The 25,491-nt window shown below is 35.1% G+C and overlaps 1 protein-coding gene across 1 annotated transcript in view; it reads left to right on the forward strand.

Annotated features, from left to right (window-relative positions):
- Positions 1 to 24,717, forward strand: part of LOC308338766 (bifunctional heparan sulfate N-deacetylase/N-sulfotransferase 3) — a gene marked incomplete at its 5' end in the record, with an annotated part of 167,949 nt that extends 143,232 nt beyond the window's left edge. Inside the window, 6 exons of the mRNA XM_080797038.1 lie at positions 2,530 to 2,653; positions 5,423 to 5,597; positions 9,046 to 9,216; positions 10,607 to 10,716; positions 19,486 to 19,588; positions 23,944 to 24,717. Coding sequence (XP_080653164.1) covers positions 2,530 to 2,653; positions 5,423 to 5,597; positions 9,046 to 9,216; positions 10,607 to 10,716; positions 19,486 to 19,588; positions 23,944 to 24,063 — 803 coding nt within the window. The 3' untranslated portion in view covers positions 24,064 to 24,717. The remainder of the gene's footprint in view (positions 1 to 2,529; positions 2,654 to 5,422; positions 5,598 to 9,045; positions 9,217 to 10,606; positions 10,717 to 19,485; positions 19,589 to 23,943) is intronic.
- Between the last annotated feature and the right edge of the window lie 774 nt (positions 24,718 to 25,491).

Below are 25,491 nucleotides of genomic sequence, written 5' to 3' on the forward strand. Positions count from 1 at the left end.
TGTTGAAACTGACAAAAAATAAAACAAGATTTATGGATGGTTATTTGAATGGGTGTGTCTATGATTAGGTGGTTGTTTTATACACATACACACATTATATACATTCAAACACACATACATACACACACACACTGGGCAGTTTATTCAGACCTAAGGATGTGAGAAGGTGAAGATAGAATTCAGAAACCACAATCTAACAATTTTTTGGCCACTGATACATTACATTATTACTTTTACTGACTATGTAATATTTTTTCAGTTTGCTTATTGATCCTGGTCATGCCATTAAAAGCAAACAACTTGATTTAATACAATTTTAAAAAATAAAATTCAGAAAAGAATGTTTCCAGTTGATCTATGAGAGGAATTAATCTGTTTTCTTTTTTCACATTATAATGGTCATGCTTCCTATCCTTACAAAGACTTTATTTTTTCAATTTTTTTAAAGCATTACTGAATTTTATCTAATAAAAGCTGTTATTTTAAAAAAAAATTCTTGGGGTGCCTGGGTGGCTCAATCCATTAAGCATCTGACTCTTGATTTTGGCTCAGGTCATGATCTCAAGGCTATTAGATAGAGCCCAGTGGGGAGCTCAGTGCTAGGCTTAAGAGTCTTTCTTTCCCTCTCCCTGTGCCCCTCCCCACTACATGCATCCTCTCTTTCTCTCTTTCTTTCTCTCTCTCTCTCTCTCTCAAGTAAATAAATAAATAAATATAAAAATTAAATAAATACCTTACTAATATTGAGATATGAAGCTGTTTAGGTATTTCATATAGGTTTTCTTTCTTAACCCTCTTGAAACCCTGATAGATAGCTAAGTGTTTTTCCCCCTCAACACAAATAAGAAAACTAAACCTCACATTAGACATTTTTGTTCACATTCACACAATCGATAAGTGTTGTAATAAAATCCTGATCCTAGAATTTACCTAATTTTAAAGATCATGTTCAAGAACAAGAACATAAAGAATAAGTTTTATTCTACTCTGGATTTCAAGTATGGAACATTTTTCTCCCAGTAAGTTTTAGCTTTTGTTCCACATTTCTTTTAAGTCATGATTCTCAAAGTTTACTGAATCAGAAAGTCTGGGATAGGGCTCAGTTCTCTGTTTTAACAAGCCCTCCAGGTTAATCTAAGGCATGCTGAAGTGTGAGAACCACTGTTTTAGGTCAAGCTTGTGAAGAGCATTTTTATTTTGTATACCACAGATTACTACATTTCATTCCCCATAGTTACCCATTTTTAGAGATAAAATGTTCATTGTTTGGGAAGATATTAATCTGGTACACAGCCTCTTTCAATTCATTGTTTTAGACAACTTTGCTATTGACAGAGTTATTTTAACAACTTTTCTGTTGTGTTGATATGTTAGATTTAAATACAATATTAAATAAAGCTTGTCAGAGAAATCAGAATTTTCAAAATTTAATACAGACTCCAACATAACATTATTACTAAACAAAACTAGAACAGTGATTTCTCCAAATGAGAAAAATATTATAAGGCTGTGTCTGAAGACCATTGCTAGCTATTGACCTGGAATATAATTAACAGGTCCCACTCCCTCAGAATGCATAATAATGTAAATCATATTAGAACAGAGAAGTAGAAACTAGGATCTGGGGAATCCTAAATACCTGGACCAGAAATATTTTTATATTATGATTTTATAAATATAGTTATAGTTACAAGCACCTGATTAAATTTCGGGGAAACTGAACTCAGATTGCCTTACTTTTTCTTGTGCAATCTAAGCTATGCCCTTTAGCTCATAATTTAGGCTCTAATATACTAATTCTACAGTTTATAACACTGCTCATTTTGAAAAAAATCACACCCTTGATTCCCAATAGTCACAAATCTATATGGGCACCTGTGATAAGCCATTCTCTTTCCAAAAGTGCAGATTTTGTAAGTTATGTCACTAAGAAAGGACAAAATTTTTTAAAAAAACTATTTTTGACATCATTTTTTATATAGGTAAGTACATTCAAATTTAAACAAACCTGTTGAAGTTTAAACTCTGTCTCAAATTTAAATAAGCTTTCTTGGGCCTCTAGAAGAACTTTATAGAACCCAAGTACTGGTTTTGGTGATGTCGTATCTTATATGAGACAATGAGATCTTTCATTTATATAATTCTTGATTAAAATCGAAATATCTTCAGGCACAAAATGTCATTTCATCTTCAGAGAAAGCCTATGAAATGAGCAAGGCAGGTGATTTTCTACTGATAAAGACAAGACAAAGAGAAGCTAAAAGCCAAAGTCACAATCCACATCAGTGACAGAGATGCAGTCAAACAGTCCTCCCAATGGGCCTCTTCTCCTCACAACATACTTATCTCCAGTTTTTTAGAAGTTGCTTCTTTTAAAATGCTGGTTATCTATTCAGTTTAATTCAAGGAGTACTAATATGTATCTGTTTAGACCATTACAATACTTAGTTTATTAATGACTTTGAAATGCTAATAATAGGAAACTTTATTTTCATTTCATTAATTTCTAAACCTCTATTGTCTTTTCAGGAACCACTGCTTTGTATTTGTTCCTGGTTATGCATCCTTCCATCTTTAGTAACTCCCCCAGCCCAAAAACCTTTGAGGAGGTACAGTTCTTTAATAGAAATAACTACCACAGGGGGATTGATTGGTAAGATGGGTTATTAGTATAAATCTAAAAGTATATGTACTGTGCACAGTTAAAATTAGTGCTAATATTTATAAACATATAAGTTTGTAGCCACAAATAAAAGTTAACCTCTGTGCCTTGAAAATGGATTGAATAAAATGAAGAAGCACAGAAATTATTCGTAAGCAACTTTTCTCAGTTTGTTAAGGGACTTGTCACCTCAAGGGGCCCATATGTAATTTCAATTTGCATTAATTATCTTTGATGGTAATTATAGATATAAAGTCAGAGAAATACCATAAGACCCAGGAATTTCGTTCCTCTCTACTCTTAAGAAAATACTTTCATAGCTTTCTCTTCTTGCATGCTTTGCATTACGGTGATGCTACAGTCCATGCACATAATTTTCTATTTTGCTTAGGCATAAAAGGTAAATAAACTAATAGAACTAGAAATGTGTATATATTTCATAAGTAATGAAAACAAAAAAACTATCAACAATACACAAAATTTAATCTTTGGTCTTTGAATTGAAATTGGAACTATATCAACCATCTGAGGAAAATAGTTAAAAGTTAAAATGTCAAATATACACAAAATACAGTAATATAGTAGGAAGAGATGTTGCACATGAACATGTTAATAATAAAATATATCTTTAAGTCTTGCTGTTAAAGGTGTAAATTCTAGACAGAAAGTGATATCAAAGAGTGGAATTATTATAATAACTCTAGAGCATAAACATAAATGTTTTGCATGTATTTTAGCATAAAGAGCTCTTATATATTAACTTCTGTTGTCAGATTGCATTATCTCAATTTTATCAGTATCAACCCCCTCGAGAGTTGCTTGTGTGTAGTCCAAAAAGAAAGAAATGAGTTGAGAATAATTTGAGCAGCTACTAGGATTTACATATATTCTAATTGTAATATCCTTCACTGCCAATTCAGTACAGGACTTGATATTGATTAATTGTGTGGTGTTAGATAACAACTGTGAGAACTGAGAAAGCATCAACTACTTCAGGTGTTATTTGACCAGTGACTCAAATATATATGCCTGTATATGGTCGAATAAAACTACGTTAACATCAGGACAAAAGGGGGTGATGAAAAACTGCTTTAAAAGTGGAGAGGAATGTAATACTTGGACAAGAACTGGACCCTGCTTTTTCCATCAGCCTTTGGGGGCCAGGCAAGATCAACACATTATAGGTCCAAGATCCAGAACTGCATGAGAAAATTTTTAAGGCCGAAACTGTTCCAGGTATAGGCAGGACTGTTGAGAAGGTGGGACCACTTTCAGGAACTAAAAGTTATCAGAATTCAGTACTTTGTGCCCTTCTTTTGTGGCTTTCAGAGCCTTTCTCAGAATAAGCATGGCTAAGATAAGCTTAGAGCAAATAAAATACCACTAGACACTTGGCATAATCTTAGCATCCCTGGAACCAAAGTGAGCATCTAGATTAAGAAATATCTTAAAATTTGGCACTTTCCGTAAATAGATTATACACAAGAACGGATAGCAGATCAAACTTTCCAGAAATGTTTATTTATCTGTTTCCCTGTAAAAGGATACCAGAATGACATATTACCAAGGCAATTTCCAGAAAATATAAAAGGATTTCTTTACTGTCCTGGGTTTCAAGACATCACTTTGATGTGTCAGCCAAATTTTGCAATATGTTAACAACTGGAATCCTACCAGAAGCCTTAACATGTGAGATGGCTAAAAGAAAACAACATACTGCATCAAGAAGTCATCACATAATGTTAATGTCTCTCTTGTTCAATAATTATTGAATGACTGCTTTGGTAGCCCAAAGTTTTGGTGACTTATAAATTGAAGAGGGTGGGAGTGGAGGATGAAGAAGCTATTATGATCAAATGTAAGAAACCCTAGAAGTTAAATTTGCATATGCTCTCTAAAAAGGCTCTTTTTCCTTTAAAAGTTTGCCCTTAGGGCCTCAGAAATATATGGTATCACATGCTGAATTAGTTTATGTTTGACAGCTTTTGTACAGATGGGAAATTATACAAAATCAATTATGTCCTACATATCTGTGCTTAGGGCTTCAGGTATTCCTGTGTTCACACTGCTGGCTATTTACATTCTCAGCCCACTTACTGATATTGGGAAATTTGATAGGATTTTACATTTGGAAATATGTACATACTTTTTAAACTTTTATAAATACTCTAAAGAATATAATTGGCTCTAAATGGGAAAAAAGTTAAGCAAATAGGTGATATTTACACCCAGATGTGTTCTGCCCTTTAACATTTTATAGTTGAATACAACCACAGCATAACATATTAGTGGAAAGGAAATTATTTCACTTGTGATAAAGTAAAAAAAAAAAAAAAAAAATTATCTAAGTCCTTTCTAAATGTCTTTGAAATGAACATATCATCTGTTTTGATCAAATTTTCCTTCTGTTTGAGCACTCACATTTTTCTCTGTAAAATATTTCTGCATTTAAATACATTTTACACAGTTAGGTTGATTATTGGTCCAATTCTATCATTCTGTGTCTACATTTTTGCTATCTCCCAAACCTGTTTTCCTGATAGTAAGCAAAACAAAAAGAAAATGTATTTAGAGAAGCATTCTCAAAATACATTATTAGTGTCCTGTATACTTTTCCCTTGCTAACTATATAGAACATATTCCTTATAGAAAAGTGCTTTTGTTTAGGAAACAAATGAATTTGTGGGATACCTTTGACATCTATAGTCACCAGAGTATGAATATAAACCAGTCTTATTTTGAGAAATATTCCTTTTCCAGGTATATGGATTTCTTCCCAGTCCCATCTAATGTCACCACTGACTTTCTGTTTGAAAAGAGTGCCAATTACTTCCACTCAGAGGAAGCTCCTAAAAGAGCAGCTTCTCTGGTCCCCAAAGCCAAGATCATTACCATCCTCATCGACCCCTCAGATCGAGCATATTCCTGGTATCAGGTAAGAAAAATACAGACAGAATCTAACAGGTAAGAAGGAGAGTATGAAGAAGGGAGGATGTTTTACAGCAATAGCAACCACCTCAAGTCTCAATAAAAGAGATTTGCTAGTTGTATATCTGTATAAAAGTGGATAGAGTGTTCTTTGTTTCTTGAGAAACTAACTTTCTCCTGAAGTTTGTATTAATTTTGCATTAATTTAATAAAATATATTAATGAAATGAAAATATAACAAAATAGTATGTACATGTATGTATATCTGTGCTTCTACACATCTACATTTCAAAAAAATAGACTGAAAAATAGAGTAAGGGTCCCTTTTGCTTGGAAAATATAAAGTTGAGATAAATGTGAAAACCTGTATTCAAGAACCCCTTACCTGCTATTAGGCTAGTATAGCTTCTAAAAAGAGGTCTACACCAAGATACATAATAATTAAAATGGCAAAAAGTAGTGATAGAGAATTTTTGAAGCAGCAAGAAAAGAAAATAGTTACATACAAGGGAAACACCATAAGTCGATCCTCTGATTTTTTAGCAGAAACCTTGTAGGCCAGAAGGAAGTTGCATGACACATTCAAAGCACTGAAAGGAATAAAAGCTACAACCAAAAATACTCTACCCAGCAAGTTTATCATTCAGAATAGGAGAGATAGCTTTCCACACAAACAGAAGTTAAAGGAGTTCATCACCATTAATTCAGCCTTACAAGAAATATTAAAGGGAATTCCACTCAAAAGTGGAAAGAAAAGGCCATAATCAAGAGTAAGAAACTTATGAAAGGAAAAAATTCACAGGTAAATGAAAACATACAATTAAGATAGTAGGTTGATCACTCATAAAACCAATATAGAGATTAAAGCACAAAAGCAGTAAAGTCAATTATACCTACAAAAATCAGTCAAGGGATTCACAAAATAAAAGGATGTAGAGGGGCACCTGGGTGCCTCAGTGGGTTAAAGCCTCTGCCTTCGGCTCAGGTCATGATCCCAGGGTCCTGGGATCAAGCCCCACATTGGGCTCTCTGCTCAGCGGGGAGCCTGCTTCCCCGCCCCCCCGCCTGTCACTCTGCCTACTTGTGATCTCTACCTGATAAATAAATAAAATCTTTAAAAAAAAAAAAAGGATGTAGAGTGTGATATCATATCTGTAAAACATGATGGGGGAATAAAAATTTAATGTTTTTAAAATGGGCTCAAACTTAAGCAACCATCAACCTAATATAGACTGCTATACACATAAGATGTTATGTATAAACCTAATGGTAACCATAAATCAAAAACCTGTAACAGATATGCAAAAAAATAAAGAAAAAGGAATCTAAGCATACAAGAGAGAAAGCTATCAAACCACAAAGAAAGACAGCAAGAGATGAAAGGAACAGAGAAGAATTACAAAAACAATTACAAAACAAGTAATAAACTAGCAATAAGTACACACGTACCGATAATTACTTTAGATGTAAATGGACAAAGTGTTCTAATCAATAGATAAATGGATAAAAAAGCAAGACCTATCTATATGCTGCCTGCAAGAGTGTCACTGCAGACCTAAAGACACATACAGATTGAAAATGAAGGGATGGAAAAGCATTTAACATGCAAAAAGCAAAAAGAAAGATGGGGTAGCAATGCTTCTTATATCAGACAAGATAAACTTTAAAACAAGAGACAAAGAGACAAAAAGAGACAAAGAAGGATACCACATAATGACAAAGGTAATAACCAAAAGCAAAACAATAAAACCAAAAACTCCTTGTCTGAATCTCTGTACCTGGGTTGGAAATAAGGCTGCCTCTTTGTATTAAAGTGAATGCACATAGCTCTGATCTTCCAGATAAGTGTAGTCTATTCCATTCCCACTGATAGGATTTCAAAAAGATAATCCATGGGGTACCTGGGTGGCTCAGTGGGTTAAAGCCTCTGCCTTCAGCTCAGGTCATGATCCCAGGGTCCTGGGATTGAGTCCACCCCTCGTCTGGCTCTCTGCTCAGCGGGGGACCTGCTTCCTCCTCCCTCTCTGTCTGCCTCTCTGCCTACTTGTGATCTCTGTCTGTCAAATAAATAAATAAAATCTTTAAAAAAAAAAAAAAAGATAATCCAAGACAATCTAGGGTATTAGACAATAAAGTTTCTCAGCACAGGTCCTTTTGTTATTTAACAAAAGTAGTTTTTCCAGATTGGAAAAGGAAAAACAGATTGTCAGGAAAGGTTTTGTGCCCGGGACAGGGTGGGAAAAGGTCATGATAAAACAGATGGGATCTTAGATAGGCATGTTGGTAATAATCTGCATAATAGGAAGTGAGACAGCCTGGAAAGCTGAAATCCACAACTCCACACTAAGCATTGATGCCAAACTCCTACAGCCATCTTTTAAATCACAGTATATAGCAAATTGCAAAATGACTGATTAGATTCTGTGTCTTTTACCTTTTCCACCAGGTATCTAGAGAAAAAGAGAAATAAGCCTTAATTGACTCAAAGAGAAAAGAAAATTGGAACTTGGCAACCGCTTAGCCCCTGAAAAATTGAGAATTTACCATAAAGGGAGATTTCAAGGCTGTAAGCTAACAAAATGTCCTAAATATTACAAATAAATCACTCTATAGTAGCAAGATGCAGGCTTTAACAAAGTCTAGTAGTGGTTGTACTATAGTAATTTGAATCTCAATTGCAGCAAATTTGCTATTCAACTAGATGTGGTAAACATCCACAAACCTACCACTAAGCCTGAATATTTATTGGTCAATTTAGGGAAAAGGTGATTTCCTCAAACCCATGGGCCTCAGCCTGAGCCATTATGAAACACTTTCCTATTTGGATTGCTGCTTTCTGCATTTCTGTACAATAAATGATTCTGATTCATCACAAAGGAAGGTTACCATTAGGTAAAATAATCTTGGCTTTTAGATGCTAGGTGGTATGTGATAAAAGCTGTGGATTTCAGATAATGTACATGTCAGAGTTTTCAGTAGTCTCTCCATTTAAAATAGCCAGTAGGGCTTTCCTAATCTAAAACTGCATTACTAGATGGAGCAAAACTATATGGCAAAACTAGCAGAGTGCTTGTGTGTCATGGATATTCAATGGACATAACAAATGGTTTGCTTATGGGCTGCAAAGGGGGCATTAATGCAACTTTGAAAAGTTTACTTTCAGAATAGATACATACACTAAGGGAAAAAACTCAGTAAGTTTGGTTAAGGAGGCCTATCCATAAGAATTCAGCCTCTCCCAAACAAGTTCTCAAAAAAGATATCTTCATCAGTATCATAACTTTAAATCCTGAGGCTCCAAGCAAACATTTTCATCCTTTATTAATTGCAAAACAAGTAACTCTCCAGCAGTGAGTTGCTCCTTCCTTTAGCTTCGAGACTTGTCACAGAGATTGGTTTTTAATTATTCATGCCTGTGGTTCAAGTTAGTTTAATTATCCACCTTTTCATCGTAGCATCAGCGATCACATGAAGACCCTGCAGCTCTGAAGTTTAGCTTCTACGAAGTGATCTCAGCTGGGCCCCGTGCACCCTCCGAGCTTAGAGCCTTACAGAAGAGATGTTTGGTCCCAGGGTGGTATGCCAGCCACATCGAGAGATGGCTTGTTTATTTCCCTCCCTTTCAGGTACTGAGCAATAAGAATTTACATCATGTTACAATCTCATTAAGTTGATGACTTTGCCTCTAGGATAGAGGAAATTTTTACTCATTAAAACATTACTAGCTTTTACTCTGTAGTTGTAAATAAGACTGTGGCAAAGAATACTAGTTAGGCAGAGGTAGACAAACTGCTTAATTTTCTTATAAAAGTATTTCAGAATAATTCTCCCTCCTGTATTTTCTAGCGCATGCCGATCCTGATTGCAAAGAGCTTCAAAAGCTTCATATCCCTGATTCTTAGTCTGCCTGTAAAGCTTGAGAACCTCTTAACCAAATAAGGCAAATATTGTTTTGCATAATTAAGTGCCATTATTTCCCTTTGAACCACCTTGCTGAATTTTTCATGACCCCTGTGTTTTTCTTGCCTTCCTTGCTTCTCTCTTTTGCCAGGCACCAACCTAGATTACAAACTCAGCCCCAGTATCGGATTGCATAAAGCAGTCCAGTCACTCAGACGTGGTGCATGCCTATGTGTCTAGATATGCTGTCCAGCATGACAGCTGCTGCCACATCTGGCTATTTAAATTTGTATTAAAATTACATGAAATTAAGAAGTCAGTTTCTCAGTCACATTAGCCACATCTTAAATGCTCAATAGTACCTGTTAGACTCCACAACAATAGAAGATGCCCATAGTCACAAAACATCCTAGTGAACAATGTCAGTCTAGACTAAACAGAAATACTGGAGAAGAGGGATGAGCAAAATGGAAGAACAGAGTGTGGTCACTTTGTGGTCCTCCGTCATGGTCTCCTGGCATTTTATCTTTCTGGCCACCTGTCTCCTTCCCTAGAGTAACAAGCAAATTCTTCCCCTTAGTCAACTGAGGAACTGCAGTCCACATTCAGGTTCTCTGGGAGTCTTGCCTTTTTCTCCAAATGGATTATCTAATCATTTCTTAAAACTTTACAGTGCTACTCCTTTGAATGGACTCATGGAGAATGATATGTCCTCTGCCTCATTACACTTGGTCTTATTCCAACTTTTCTTCTTTTCTACAGTGCTCCTTCCCAACTTGAGCAATGGAATCACTGTTTACTTGGTTTCTACTTGTGATTGTGTAGCCACATTTCTTAAGCTCTTTTGGTTCCCTCAAAAAACCAATTTTTTTGTTTTCATAGTATTTTCAGGACTTCTCAGATTACAAAAACATGAGTGAATTTAATTAGTGTGATTTATTTCTTATTCCAGGTCATTAATGAAAGGGCCTGGTTAAGTACACAACAACATGTGCAAATCCCCTCGGTAGAATGTCTCTCATTGAATAAATTCAAGAGTTCTTTATTTTTTTTATTATACAGTTAAACATCTTTTTTCAATATGCATTGTCTTTTTTTTCCCCTTCGGTAATTTAGTTGCTAATTATTGATGGGCAACAGCTAAGGATGGATCCTGCTACAGTGATGGATGAAGTACAGAAATTTCTAGGAGTCTCTCCTCATTATAATTACTCTGAAGCTTTAACGTAAGTTTATATTCTAATTAACTTATTGAAATTTCAGGAGGGAATTGTTTTTTTAAAAATTGTAGTGTGGTGATGCAGCTATTGTCTTAACTGTTCCTTACATACTATTTTCTGATTAGTTTGACATCAACTACTTGGGAACAAACTTCAACAGTGTAGCAAAGAAATGTCCTAAATCCTCTGTTGATTTCTAACTATGAAAGATTTCCCCTAGAAGGAAAGTAGGGAAGCAAAATAATTGTAAATCTTAAAACCAACGATTAACCACAAAAGAGGCTACTTAAGTCAGTAAGTCCTGAGCCTGCTCAACAGACAATAGTGGGAACTCGGTGGAAGCATAAAGAGGTGATTAACTAGATGGTTTATGAACTCTCTCCACTGGCTTTTGTGCAACTTTCAAAACCAAAGTCAAGCAACAAGAAATCACCCAATAGGCGACTGAATTGGCAGAGGGAGATGTGCTCTTACACATACTTCCGCCTTTTGCTTCTGTGTTTTTACTCACTGTTTATCTGACCCCGTCAGCTCTTCTTCAGGGGCCAAAGCAATTACAGCTCTGGTTTGGTTTTCTTTTCCTCTTTTTTTCTGATTTTCTTAGGTAACTGACTCCATCTGGGCCAGGACGAGGATAACACAAGAGAAGCATTAGGATTTAAGGAGGCACTCACTCTCAGGTCCATGCAAATGCCTGACCGTGGGTGCCTACTGAATTTTTGCACCTCCCATCCCTCTCTTACCTTACCTTAATCCTGACTTTGGACTCCATTTAGCGTTTTAAATAAGACCTCCACTTACTTTCTCCACTGTTATGGTCAGCAATCAAATTTCTGAGGGTTGTTTTTGTTCCTATTTCACACCCCTAGAGCAAGTGGGAGATACTGAGTTGGATGGGCCATGGACCTGACCCCTACTATAACACTTTCTTTTTTAATTTTAGGGTCATAGACTGAACCTTAAAGAAACTGAAAAGGACTGTTATGGAATTCTTCCATTGTATTTCTCATTATAAAACTCACTTCTATAGATCAACTGATTTTCTCTTTTCATTGTGTGCTTCGTCATATAGCACGTTAGAAGCTGTGAGAGGCAGGAGGATTCCTTTCCCTTTCAGCATCCCTTACAACAAAGATTGGCAGAAAAACATCAAATACTGCTTATGTCTTGAACAAATCATATATAGAGACATATGTAAGAAAGACATTTTGGTATGGAGGACAAAGGAACTTGGGTTTTGAGCTTCCTTCCCAAGAGCCATTTACTTGTTATTACTATTAACCTTCTGACTTCTGTGTTTTTATACTATGAGTACTGTTAGAGCTTTGTAGAGCTTAGTTCAAGTACTAACACAGACTCTACTCGCCTTAGGTATTTAACTTCAGCTTGACCTTAAAGAAACCTGAGTGATTGTAGTTTGCAGTTAGAAATTCAAGTCCCCTTTGCTTTATATCTTTTTTAAGTATCTCTCAGAAAAGAATGCTTTTATTTTCTAAACAGTTTTCTATTTCAAGTTGGTTTATCTTTGGGTCTCTTTTATAGAGCATATAGCAAAGCACTGTATTTCAGAAAAAAGAAGTGAAGTATCCTATAAAGACATAATCTCCTTTTTTTATAGAATGGTCCTTGACCTGCATGCTGTGTTATTTGTCCCCTTTGTGTCCAGCTCAGTGGCAAGCTTTTTATTCACCTCCACTGCCGAGAAAAGGGAGTGTAAACTTAAGAGAAGTAGTATCAAAGGAACGTACTATATACAAAGAACTGTGGATCACTTTGCACCCAGGATGTATCTGGCTGAAACCGCCAGTTATATGCTGCTCTAGCCTGGTATGGGGCTCAGTGGGTAAAGCAGCAAGATAAGATATGTATAGTCTCTGAAACCACAGCTTCTCGCCCTGCAGGGCTGCCCAAGCTCTCACCCTGCTGATAGAGATAATGTACAGCCATTCAGTTTCTTTTTAGATTTTCTTGTCAATCATCAGTTGGCCTTAAACACATCAGCCCTGGAGCTGTTGTAGAATATTTGGAATTTCAGGTCATTGTCTTAGGTCTGAATTGATGCATATCCTCCTTCACCAAGCACTTTGCAGTTCCAAATCCTGCCCTGATCATTTAGTTACTCTTGTTAAAGTAACTATACTGATAAGTTTTTTCTCATCAAGGATGAGCAGGAGTCAAACAAAATATATGTTCTCAGGAATGTAATTCATTGCTTCATATTTTTTCTGCTAGTGGTAGTGAAGACTATCTCTTTAGTACTTAAAAAGAAATAATTAAAATCCTCTGAGAATGTACTGAACTGCAAACAGAGATATGAATTCTCAACTAACCACATAAATCCAGGGTTTTTTTCCACACAGAAGAATAAATGAATGAAACTAGGTCTACACAAAGATTTTACTATACAGTCTTGGCATGAAAAAGTACTCCAATTTAAGCACTCTATAAACTGAATCTCTTCAATATAAAAACAGTTCCAATTTCAAAACTATTTTCAAGAAAAATGGCAATAAGTTTCTATTGTAAGAATATTCTTTATTCCTTTCTGCAATTGCTAAAAAAAAGTATTCAAGACTTCCAAATTTCATGCAGTCATTGGATAGTCTATGATGTCTTAACATGAATTAGTACTGGCATAATGAATTTTAAATGACATTGAATATATTTTAAAAATCTGATTTTCTTGGTCAGAATGGATGTGATTTCAATAAGCAGAAAAGTTTTAAACAATATAAAAGTTTTAACAATATAAATGATTAATATAAATCAATTAAGGAAATGAGTATTTTACAATTCTTGTTCAATATAACCTTCTTGCTTAAAGTGTAAATAGGAATGATATACTCAAACTATTTTAGCTTTCATGTTATGTTACATAGTGTTTTAGGCTGACTGATCATTTGAGAGAAACCAGCAAAAATCATGTTTAGCATGGAGTTGTGCTAATTTGTATAAACTAATTTATGAAAAATATAAGCTTTTTATTTTTCCATGAACTATGAACTCACAATTATACATAGCCATCAATGACCATGACAAGAGGTTTCATATGTGGAAATACTAGTTAAACACCTGAACCTGACATCTTTATTTCTCAGTCAGTTAACCTGTTTGTTAACACAGATGAAACTGGATTGAGTTATATGAATTTTTAATACAAATTTCCTGTGAAACTTCAATAAGTGAACAGTAAGAATTTGAAGGCAAGGGGCTGGATAAAGATCATGGGTTTGTTTTGTCTTGTTCTGTGGGTAGGGCTTAACTAAGTCATAAAGAATCAAAGCTGCTTCAGAATTCAAGAAGGTCTTCAATTGTGTCTCATCCCACTTCTCCTAGCAACCAAATTTATATTGCCGAGGAAATCTTTCCTATCCCATTCTAGATGAGTTTGAGTGAAAAGGTGCCACATTAAAACTTTTTTCAGTAGCAAAAAGAGAAGAAAAAAAAAAAAAGTAGCCATAGTAGCTAAAATCTGTTGGTTCCCTGGACAACCCATGAAAGAAGCACCTAGCAATGGTAAGTAGTGAAAAAGATAGTGTGCCCCAATTTCTTATGATTAATTTGTTTTTAAAGTGGTTATAACATTTGAAAATCAATATACATGTATATATTCTACATTTCTATGTTTACATATATCTCTTCCTACCAACAGTAGATGTGATAGGTACTATTAGCTCCATTTCTCAGCTAAAAACAAAAACAAAAATGAAAACGGGCACAGAAAAACTAAGCCAAAAGTCACTCAGCAAATAAACTGAGGAGTCAGGACTAAAACTCAATCAGCCCACTGGACTGTGCTGCCAATCTATTAAGCTCTTTAAGTTGGCACAAGATGTTAGAACCAGAGAAAAACAATACTGTAAACTGTGACTAATGAATAGTATACCAACAGGAAGTATTTTCTTTAAAAGACTGAAACTTTAAAATGAGCTTTTTAAGTTGTCTCAGGCTTTCTTATAAAAAGAATCCATCTTCAGACACACGATCACTTGGCATCATAAATGTGCGATCATGGTGATATGCAAATTAAAATCACACTGAAATACAACTAGAATGGCTATAATCCAAAAGACAATACCAAATGTTAGCCACAATGTGGAGAAACTGGAACCCTCATATGTTGCAGATGACAATGTATAATATCTGGCCACTATGGAAAAGCAATTTTGCATTCTCTTAAAAATTAAACAGAGGCTTACAAATAATGCCACTCCCAAGAGAAATGAAAACCTGTGTCCAACAAATATTTGTTGAAAGAAGCATTATTAATAATAGCCAGAAACTGATAACCGCATGGTGGGAACCACACGTGATTCCTACCTTGTTGGACTCTACTTCATAAATTTAAATTAACAGTTTATCATCCCATTGTCTGCCCTGTGATTTTTTTTTTAAGGCTCATGCTTAGTCAATGTTCTCCAGCATTGTGATTGTATGCTATTGATACTGCTTTTAGAATGCTCTTATGAAGTGAGGAAATCTATATGTTTGAAATGACAAAAAAAAAATTATAAATAAGTAAATGAATGAATGAATGCCAAAAACTGAAACTGACCCAAATGTCTATCACCTGGTAAATGGATTAACAAAATCTGGCATATCCACCCCAGCCAAAAAAAAAAAGAAAAAAAAAAAAGGGGGGGGGTGGTGTCCAGAAAAGACAAAGACTCAAAGCAGATCAGTGCTAGCCTGGGCCTAGAGGTAATTGCAGGGATTGCTTCCAGTGTGCTCTAAGGAATTTGGGGGAATTATGGAAATGTTCTAATTCTGGATTGTGGTGATAGTTATATAACTATATAAACTTGCTACAAATCACCTAATTGCATACTTAAGATGGGTGTTCTAAGTAAATTATACCTGAAAATAACTGTTACAAATAAAACAGGTATCAGCAAAGTGGTTCATTAAATCAGAAAAGCATATTTGTGGAGAGGGAACTGATTTAAAAAACAAAAACAAACAAAAACTAACTTCCATGTTTGTTCCATATTAGTGACACCTGAATGATGGTGTTTTGATTCTGAAATCTACCAGCACTGTTTGCAACTCACTATTCTCCCATGGAAATGTTATTTCAATCTAAAGGTATTTTAAACATACTTGAACTTCTAAGTATAATCTGAATATTCCCTAGGATTCACCTGCCCAAATGTTACCAGTTGGAGGCTGAATCATTGGAGAATTTCAATTGTCCCTGCCTACAAGTCTCTTCCAGTTATTTCTAGACATCTCCAGGTGATATTCTATAGAAATTTAAGAACCAATCCATTCTTCTTTTTTTTTTTTTTTTAAGATTTTATTTATTTACTTGAGAGAGAGCATGCACGGTGAAGGGGGGTGGGGGCAGAGAGAGAGGGAGAAGCACACTACTTGCTGAGCAGGGAGGCAAATGCAGGGCTCCATTCCAGGACTCCAGGATCGTGACCTGAGCCGAAGGCAGATGCTCAACAGACTGAGCCATCCAGGTGCCCCTGCCTTTTTAAGGTTTTATTTATTTGATTGAGAGAAGAACCAATTCATTCTTGTTTTAGTCTAATTCAACAAGATTCTATTGGATGACTATTATGTGCAAGACTCTGGATACAATGATAAAGGATCTCATATGATGAAGTAAACAACACAAAAAATTTCCCCCAAAAGGTTCACTTCCTGAAGTCCTCTAAAGGAGGTCCTAGCCATGACTACTGAGTGCCTGCATAAGGAAAGGTTTCTTACTGTCCCACCAGATACCAGTGGTACCAAGGGTAATCTTAAGAGAAACACTGGTAATATTCTAAACAGATACAGGGAGATCTTTCTCTATTTCATGTCAAGCTTCTTCACCTGAAGTCTGAAATTGCATTGCTGATGTCTTCCAACTCATAATGTCAACATCAATCCCTCCACCTCTAGCTCAAGTCACCTGGAAAATAAACATGATCACCCTTCTGCCTTCCTCTCCTTTTCCACTCCAACACACTTATGCCATTGCCTGTGAGCTTATGCATACAGATGCCTGGGCTACATGCTAGCCACACATACACATACATACTTTTTCTCAATAAAGCCCACGTGACAGGCTGCTGCATGACATGTAACCAATGAACAGAGATGAAAGAAAAACCCATTTTTATTCTGATTCTCAATTATATTATGTGTGAAGTTCAGTGTCTCTTAAGAAAATATCATTCTGTCAGAAGGCTGCTCATTTTAACATAAGGCCTATGTATGTTCCAGAGATGGATGATGTATAGTTAGAATATTATAAAAAAAAATAATAGTTGGTCTGGATTCTAAATTTTGATCACTTACTTAACTACATAAAATGAGCCAGAATTCAATTGTAGAATTTGCTAAGGACAAAATGTTTATGAAAAATACTATATTGATAGCAGACTTCCAGACTTCCATTGTGTCATATTAGAGCTTTCCAGATTTCATGTACAGATTATTTAAATAATGGTCTTTTAAATGCTTTTTTTTCTAGTACCTCTGAGTGTGGGACTACTTTATTCAGTTGCCTTACTGATTCAAACAAGAATATAAATAACATGAAGACATAGCATGTTGTGTCCTGATCTCATACAGTTGTGTCAGTAATCATGAGAATTAGGCTTTGCCTAAGTGGGATGTGAATAATCCTTTAGTGTCTCTAATATCCAAACCAGTACAGAGGCAGAAATCTAGATGTGCATTCTTTTCATACAGCTATGTTATAAGCTCCACAAGATTAGCTACATAAAGACTACCTTCCAAATCCATACATATACACATACATTCAATCACAGTGTCATTTTAAATCAGCTCTATTGAAATAAAATTCATATATAATAAAATCTACCAATTTTAACTGTACAGACTGATGAATTTTGACAAATGGTTACAGTTGTATATACCATCACAATCAAGATACAGAACATTTCCATTAACCCAAAAAGTTTCTTCATGCTCCTTTGCAGTCAATCCTTCCCCCCTCACTCCCGACCCCCAGCAACCACTCATCTACTTTCTTTCATTTAGCACAGTGCTTTCAAATTGTTATAGCTTGTCTAGGTCCTTTCCATTCCTATACACATTTTAGAATCATTTTACAATTCCTACAAATTCCATTGGCGTTTTGATTGGAATCATACTGAATCTTTAGATAAATTTGGAGAGAGCTGATACTTTAAAAATACTTATTGTTTTGATCTGTGAACATGGTTTAGCCCTCTTTGTTTATGTCTTCTACAGTTTCTCTTAATAATGTTTTATAGTTTTCAGTGTCAGATCTTGCAAATATTTTGTTAAATTTTTCCCTAGGTATTTCACATTTTTAGGCTAACTTAAATGTGTTATTTCAGTCGCCAATCGTTCATTGCTCACACTATAATTTTAAGAAAAAGTCAGAAGCAGTATTTTTAGTAATGTGGATTTAAAAACAAAATGAAAAAGTAACCCCAAGTGATAATTTTTTCTAATGAAGAAGGAAGTAAGGCAATAGAATTATCAAATTACAAAAGCAATGTGAAAGAATTATCATTGCTGACTCTTACTTTTGCTTTTATATTCAAGCATGGAAATTACTATTTATTCATAATGAATAATAATATAAAACATAACCAGAGACCAGTGAAGAAGAAAAGACATTGGACTTAGAGTAAGGAGGCCTAGATTTAAGTCATGACCCGGGTATGGAAAAAATATATAGTCCAAGAGAAATAAACCTTGACAAACATTTCCTTATTTTTCATGTTTTTATTCAGCTAACATTTAGTGAACATTGATGAAGAGCCAAAAACACGTTAAGTGCCATAAAATGGGAAGAATTCTGTACTCCATATCATTAAGGGATTTTAATGAAAACTCAAAGGAAAAAGAATTACATAAAATATTTTGGTAAACTGGGACACCTGGGTGGCTCAGTCAGTTGAGTGTCCAACTCTTGGCTTTGGCTCAGGTTATGATCTCACAGTCATGAGATAGGGCCCACATTCAGCTCCATGCTCAGCACTGAGTCTGCTTGAGGTTCTCTCCCTCTGACCCTCCCCCTGCTTACTCTGGCTCTCTCTCTCAAATAAAGAAATAAAATCTTAAAAAAAATATGTTTTGGCAAACTAAAATATAAGTTTAGTATGTTAACTAACTGGAATTAAAATTAAAATGTAAGAAAATATTAAATAATAAACAAATAAAACCATGTGAAAGATTAAAAATAAATAAAATATAAATTTAATGTGCTACTATTATTTTGATTATAGTTATGCCATGAAAATCCACATTTATAGGTACTGTGACTTTAATACAGAGCTCATACCAAAATAATAAAGGGGTATAGAAAAAAATTAAGTGGATGACAGCTGAAGAATCCTAAAATTAATCACTCCGTGGCACACCAAACACTTTCTCTTCTATTATTCTGTAATTGCATGGTATAAATACTACCTAAGTCCATAGATATGGATGAAACCTGACTTGTCATTTTTAAACCCTACAAAGGAAAAGAACGGACTTGAAATTCATAAAACTTTTTCCTTCCAGATGAAGGAGGTAGGCTTATTAATTTCTATTAATAGAAGACCTTCTGCTGACAATTTTTCTATTAGGAATCTGGCAAACTTACAAATATGACAGATGGACTAAGAATTCAGAAGTATGCCAAAAGAGTTTATGCAAAGTGACTTAGTCAAAAAATATGCCAGTTTCTCTGGTTATAGATTAAGATCCAAAAATATATTCATGGTTTTGGTCATTATAACTTATAAATTGCTTGAAAAATACTTTTTTGTGTTTTGTGTTTTTGATTTTTTTTTTTAGGTTTGATTCTCATAAAGGCTTCTGGTGTCAATTATTGGAAGAAGGTAAAACAAAATGCCTGGGAAAGAGCAAAGGAAGAAAATACCCTCCAATGGATCCTGATGTAAGTATAAATCTTATAAATACAAACTAAATAAGCAAACTAATAAATAATATGTATTTTCTTATAAAAGCGGTTAAAATAAAAATTTAGCCCTTCTAAAAATTAGAAGTGACATGTGGATTTCAGTGTATCCAGGTTGTTTATTTGGATTTTTCCAATGATACTCATCAAGCAGGAATAAAGGAAAACAATAGATTTTCTATTTTGAAGCAGAACATAGAAGGCAACATCTGATTACAAAAAGAATGATACATCCATAGAAATTTTAGCACTAAAAATGTTAATTTAAGCCAAGACAGGAAATACATCAATGGAAATTGAAAACAGGACCAAAAGATTTCTATTTTTCCCCCATTAAGTCATGCTATAGTAGTAAATGTGGTCTGCATAATACTATTTCTTTGACAGTTTTCTTTGGATGATTATTAAAATTTACTTTCAAGCACTATAAAAATAATCCTTACACATTAATAGAAACTCAAGGGCAATTTTCATGGTATTTCAAGAAAGTAATATAAAATACATCATTTTCGGGGTGCCTGGGTGGCTCAGTGGATTAAGGCCTCTGCCTTCAGCTCAGATCATGATCTCAGGGTCCTGGGATCGAGCCCTGCATCAGGCTCTCTGCTTGGCGGCGAGCCTGATTCCTCCTCTCTCTCTGCCTGCCTCTCTGCCTACTTGTGATCCCTGTCTGTCAAATAAATAAATAAAATCTTTAAAAAAAAATTAAAATATATCATTTTCATTTATGTCCAGGCTATTTCTCTATTTATTAAACTAAAATGTTTAAAAGACATTGTAGAACATCTTTCTTAGCATTTTATTTTATTCCTATCAAACACAGACATAATGAGACATAATATTAGATTTTGTGGTAGAGAAAGATAAGAAAAACAACTTTTAGAATATCAGTACTTCCATATTGATACTCCAGAAACATTACTGTGTAATACATTCCAAGGGTTTATTAACTCACACTTCTGACACCAAATGTGCAGCATTTCATACCAACCAAGCATGCAAATTTCTGTAGATACCAACTAAGTGCCCTACAGTTTAACTCAATTGTGACACTAACCAGTATAGACTCCACAGGTAAAGGGCTTACTACCACAGGCCTGCCCTCTCTTCAGACTCTAATAGCAAGTAACAGGTTCCTAGGTTACTTACTTCTGTCCAAAGTGGCTATAAATCAAGGGTTCTCATGACCCCTTCCTCAGGTTTTAAAATTTGCTATAACAGTTCAGAGAACCCAGGGAAACACTTTATTTTCTATTATTATAAAAGATAAAAAATGAATAGCCAGAGTAAGAGGCACATAGAACAAGGTCCAGAAGGGTGCTAAAGCACAGGAGCTTCTGTCTCTGTAGAGTTCGTGGTGTACCACCCTCCCAGCACATGGATGCATTTACAAACCCTGACATTCTCGAGAGTCTTCACTTCGGGTTTCTATGGGGGTTCCATTAACGTAGGCATGATTGATTAAATCACCTGCCACATAGTCATTACCTGAATCCCCAGTCCCTCTTCCCATCTTTGGAGGTCAAAGGGTAGGGCTGAGAGTTCCCAACCTCTAATATTATGTTTGGTTCCTCTAGCAACTACCACCCCACCCCCTCCATCTGACACTATCTGTGGTCCCACCAAGAGTCACCTCATTAGCATAAACTTGGGTATGGTTTAAAAGGGCTTATTATGAATAACAAAGCACACTCCTTTCACCCCTATCACTGAGGAAAAAAATGGTTTTAGAAGTTCTGTGCCAGGAACCTGAAATGAAAACCAAATACATATATTTCTTATTATGTCACAATATCAAGTATATACTGGGTTTATTTGAAGGCGTAGAGTGGTTGATTTTATGCAAATGGAGACCAGAGAGAAGGCAAGGGTAAAGGAGGCTTCTTAAAGACAACAGAAACACGAATGTGAGAATGTTTGAGAGGAGGCAATATTATCATATTGATTGCTTTTCCCCCTATTACAGAAAAATGCCAGCACCCAACTCACCAAAACATCATAGAATGCATTTAATCCAGGTAAATTAAGAAAGTTGTTGGCCTACTCCTACTTTTATTTTGTTTATGAAAATAACAGTGTAGAAGAATAAAAACTGACATTCTAAATTAATACCACTAAATCTAGGGGCACCTGGGTGGCTCAGTGGGTTGAAGCGCCTGCCTCTGGCTTAGGTCATGATCTCGGGGTCCTGGGATCGAGCTCTGCATCGGGCTCTCTGCTCAACAGGGAATCTGCTTCTCCCTCTCTCTCTGCCTGCCTCTCTGCCTACTTGTGATCTCTCTCTCTCTGTCAAATAAATAAATAAATTAAAATCTTAAAAAAAAAAACACTAAATCTAATATCTCTCCAAATCAAAAGTCTGTAATAGATTCTTTAATTTAATAATAGGCCAATAAATTGAAGGTGTTATATGATTGAAGGTGTTATATGATTGAAGGTGTTATATGATTGAAGGTGTTATATGATTCCTTCTTTTTATACTTTTATATTATAAATGTATATATTATCTCCTCTTATTACATTATTTTACATGAGTTTGTATGAAGTAGTCAGATTACATTGACATACATTTGCATATATCCTATCTGTGGTTTTATCATCTAAAATATCCCCCCTTCTGAATGACTGTGAGATAACAATTTATGTTCAATAAATTCTGCATACCACAAAGTTGTATCCTAGTAAATTTTGGCCTAAACATACTAGACTCCAAAATAGAACATATCATAATTGCAAATTTCATTTCATTTGTCTTGCCATAATGAGGGAGCAAAGCAACAAGAGGAAAGGGTACTTGAGTAAGTGGACATGATTATGGGGACATGCATACACACAATAGGGCACAGGACAAAGGTTTGTCTGCAATGGCACATTGACACAGGCAGCCAGGTTTGAAAATGATGCCCAAAAGGTAGAGGTAAGGTTGAAATAATCCTCAGTATCAGAGGTTCAATTCAAACACCAAAGGGATGGACAATAGAAATGGATCCCAGGAGGTTCAGTCCTAGACCTAGATAGGTAAGATGTTGTGCAATCACTTACCATATGAAAATATCGGGGCTCAAGCTGGCAAGAGAGAAAAAAATGGGGAAGTACAGAAACTCAGAGACAAAGATGTAAGGTTCTTCCCTAGATTCCAGGTCTGGCTGGCAGCAAAGGAGGCACAGAATGATCAGGCTCCCAGGTATAGTATCTGGCAAATAAAATTTATCTGTACTGTTTTCTTTTGTCTGAGTGTGCCAGCTCAGCCTGTCGATGGTTTTAGAGCTAATGACTGAGGAAGACCAAAAACAGAAATGAGACAGACAAGCACAAATCACACAATAGTTTGGGTTCTCCCTTGATTCCGGTAATGGTTAGAATATAGCACAACTATTCTACTTAATTCCAGTGATCATGATTCCTACAAAAATCACTGTTACATCAATCAATACCAAATGAGACTTTCTTCTATGGCATTTAAAATCGAGTACCAGATATGACATTTTAAAAGAACGACACAAGGAATTAAATAACAAAATGTTTAAAGGTTCAACTCTGCTGAAAATCTCAGAGTAGTACAAAGCCTGGAGGTACAGATACAGATGCAGAAATCCTCCCTTTACAACATTCCTAACAATGGTCATCCAACCTATATATGAATGCCACTAAATGCCATCTCACAGCACAGCCCTTTCCAGTTTTGACAAATTCAATTATTAAAATCTTTTCTTTAGTGAAGAGAAATCTACCTCTCTCCAAGTCAAGATAGTTTACAAGGCATTCTTTTCCTTCCTTGGCTCAAATCATACAAATATAGCAAGCTAGAGGTTAACCTGATTTACCCATTGCATTTTCAAGCCTACCACAATACTGTTTTTAGCAGTATGCCTTTGTACACCTTAAAACTCTCGTAAGAAAGTATTACATACCTTCCAAATCTAAATGTAAATTAATGATGACCAAGGAGTATTTGATATTGTATATGTACCAAACTAACATTCTCCAAAGCAGGAGTGATTTGAATAAGAGCATCATATTAGACCCAACCAGTTGTCACAGCTACTTTTCTAGCAACTCAATCAAGTTACTGTAACATTTAATTCTGCACAATCAAGTAAAATCCATGCTTAATACAAAATCTCTTTCCCTGCTAAAAAACAGTGTATGTACCTAGAGCATCTATTTTGAAGAAAAGAGTCGCTGTGTTTGTGTTGTGCTAAATAAATAGCCCACATGCTTAATATAAATCTCAACCCAGGTATGGTATAATTGATGCAGATTTAAACATCATCACAGTAGGTGAAATATACTTTAATCCTCAAAGTGAAATGTCCTCTTATATCCCACTTCAGAGCAGAGCGTTTCTGTCAAGTTACTACCGAGATCACAACGTGGAACTGTCCAAACTGCTACACAGACTGGGGCAGCCTCTGCCATCCTGGCTGAGACAGGAGCTTCAGAAAGTGAGATAGCACTGAGAAAACGTCTTGAGAATCCATTTGCCATGTAACATTCACCTTTCACAAAGCTTCCAGAAGCTACCAAAAGGCTATTTAAAAATATACCTCTTCAAATAAGAAAAAAAGAACAAAGTTCCTTCCATGTGCTGGCATGTGGATGACTAGGGGGGAAAAAAACAAAAAACAAAGAAAGAAAGAAAAAAAGAAAACATACCTGTTACAAGCCTTGAGGCCTACGGCCTTTCTCTTAATCCATATCTGAGCCTGTGGGATTATTGTAGACTACTGTGCACTCATGTGGAAGTCAACTGCAACCAATATAAGTGTCAGACGCAAATGCAGAATTGTTCCATTTCACAGTAATATTTACACTTTTATATATCAACTAAAATTGTGTCTCTGTAGATTTTTAGATCACTGTTTGCCTGTAAAATGTTTTCTTATTCTTTGATCCTATAAAGTGTCCTACAAAACAAGAAGCAAAATAAACATCATAATGTAGCATAAAATGCCAAAGGCGTAATACCCATGAAGAATGCTTGCCAAGATATAAATCTACTGGATACTTAGAAAGAATTGTAAATTATAATATGTTGCTAGATCAGAGAGTGGAAAAGTTCTATATGAGGTTTATCTGTATCAAAATAAAAAGGTAAGTGCTATAGCAAAAAAAAAAACAACCTGATTTTTCATACACATACTCTAGTGCATTTATGTAAAAATTACTAACTCCTCTGTTGTAATGTAATTGTTATACTGAGATATGTTGTAAAGCCATCGAAACGTATATGGAAACATGCTGAATATACTGAAATGGTAAATAGTAATGTAAATTGTACTCACAAAATCCTCTAAAAGGGAGAAATTGCAGGGGTCTGAAGATATTATCATTGACAATTTATATTCTCTTTTTGTGAGCTACAAACCTACTCCAATAGTCCTCACTGGTTCTACAGAAACACTTGCATAGAATGTGAGCTATGTGTCATCTCCAGAAACATACTGACTTTTAAAAGTAAAAAACTTTTTTTAAAAGTTTCTCCAGAACGAGACCTATTAAATGAAAACTAAGCACAGTGTCTTTAGATGATGTTATTCATATTTAAAATATAGAAAAATTGCATCTTTCCAGATAGTTCAAAATGAAATTGTATAATGTAGAGATTTATAACAAAAAAAATTGATATACGATTTTTAATCTCATATTTCCCATGATACTTTTAATATAAGGCAGAAGAAAATAAGCCAGGGCCATGTCCCCTTTTTTTTAGAATATTTGTATGTTCTCTCATGAAAGGCAATAAAACATAGTTAAATATAAGGATCATCTACCAAATTAAATGGAGGAAGTACAAGGATGAGCCAGACATGATTCCTTAACTTAAACTTTAATTGATCATATGGTTAATAAAGTATTCAGAAAAGAAAAGAATCATACTT

This window comes from Martes martes (assembly GCF_963455335.1).
Source record: "Martes martes genome assembly, chromosome: 2".
Lineage (NCBI taxonomy): Eukaryota > Metazoa > Chordata > Mammalia > Carnivora > Mustelidae > Martes > Martes martes.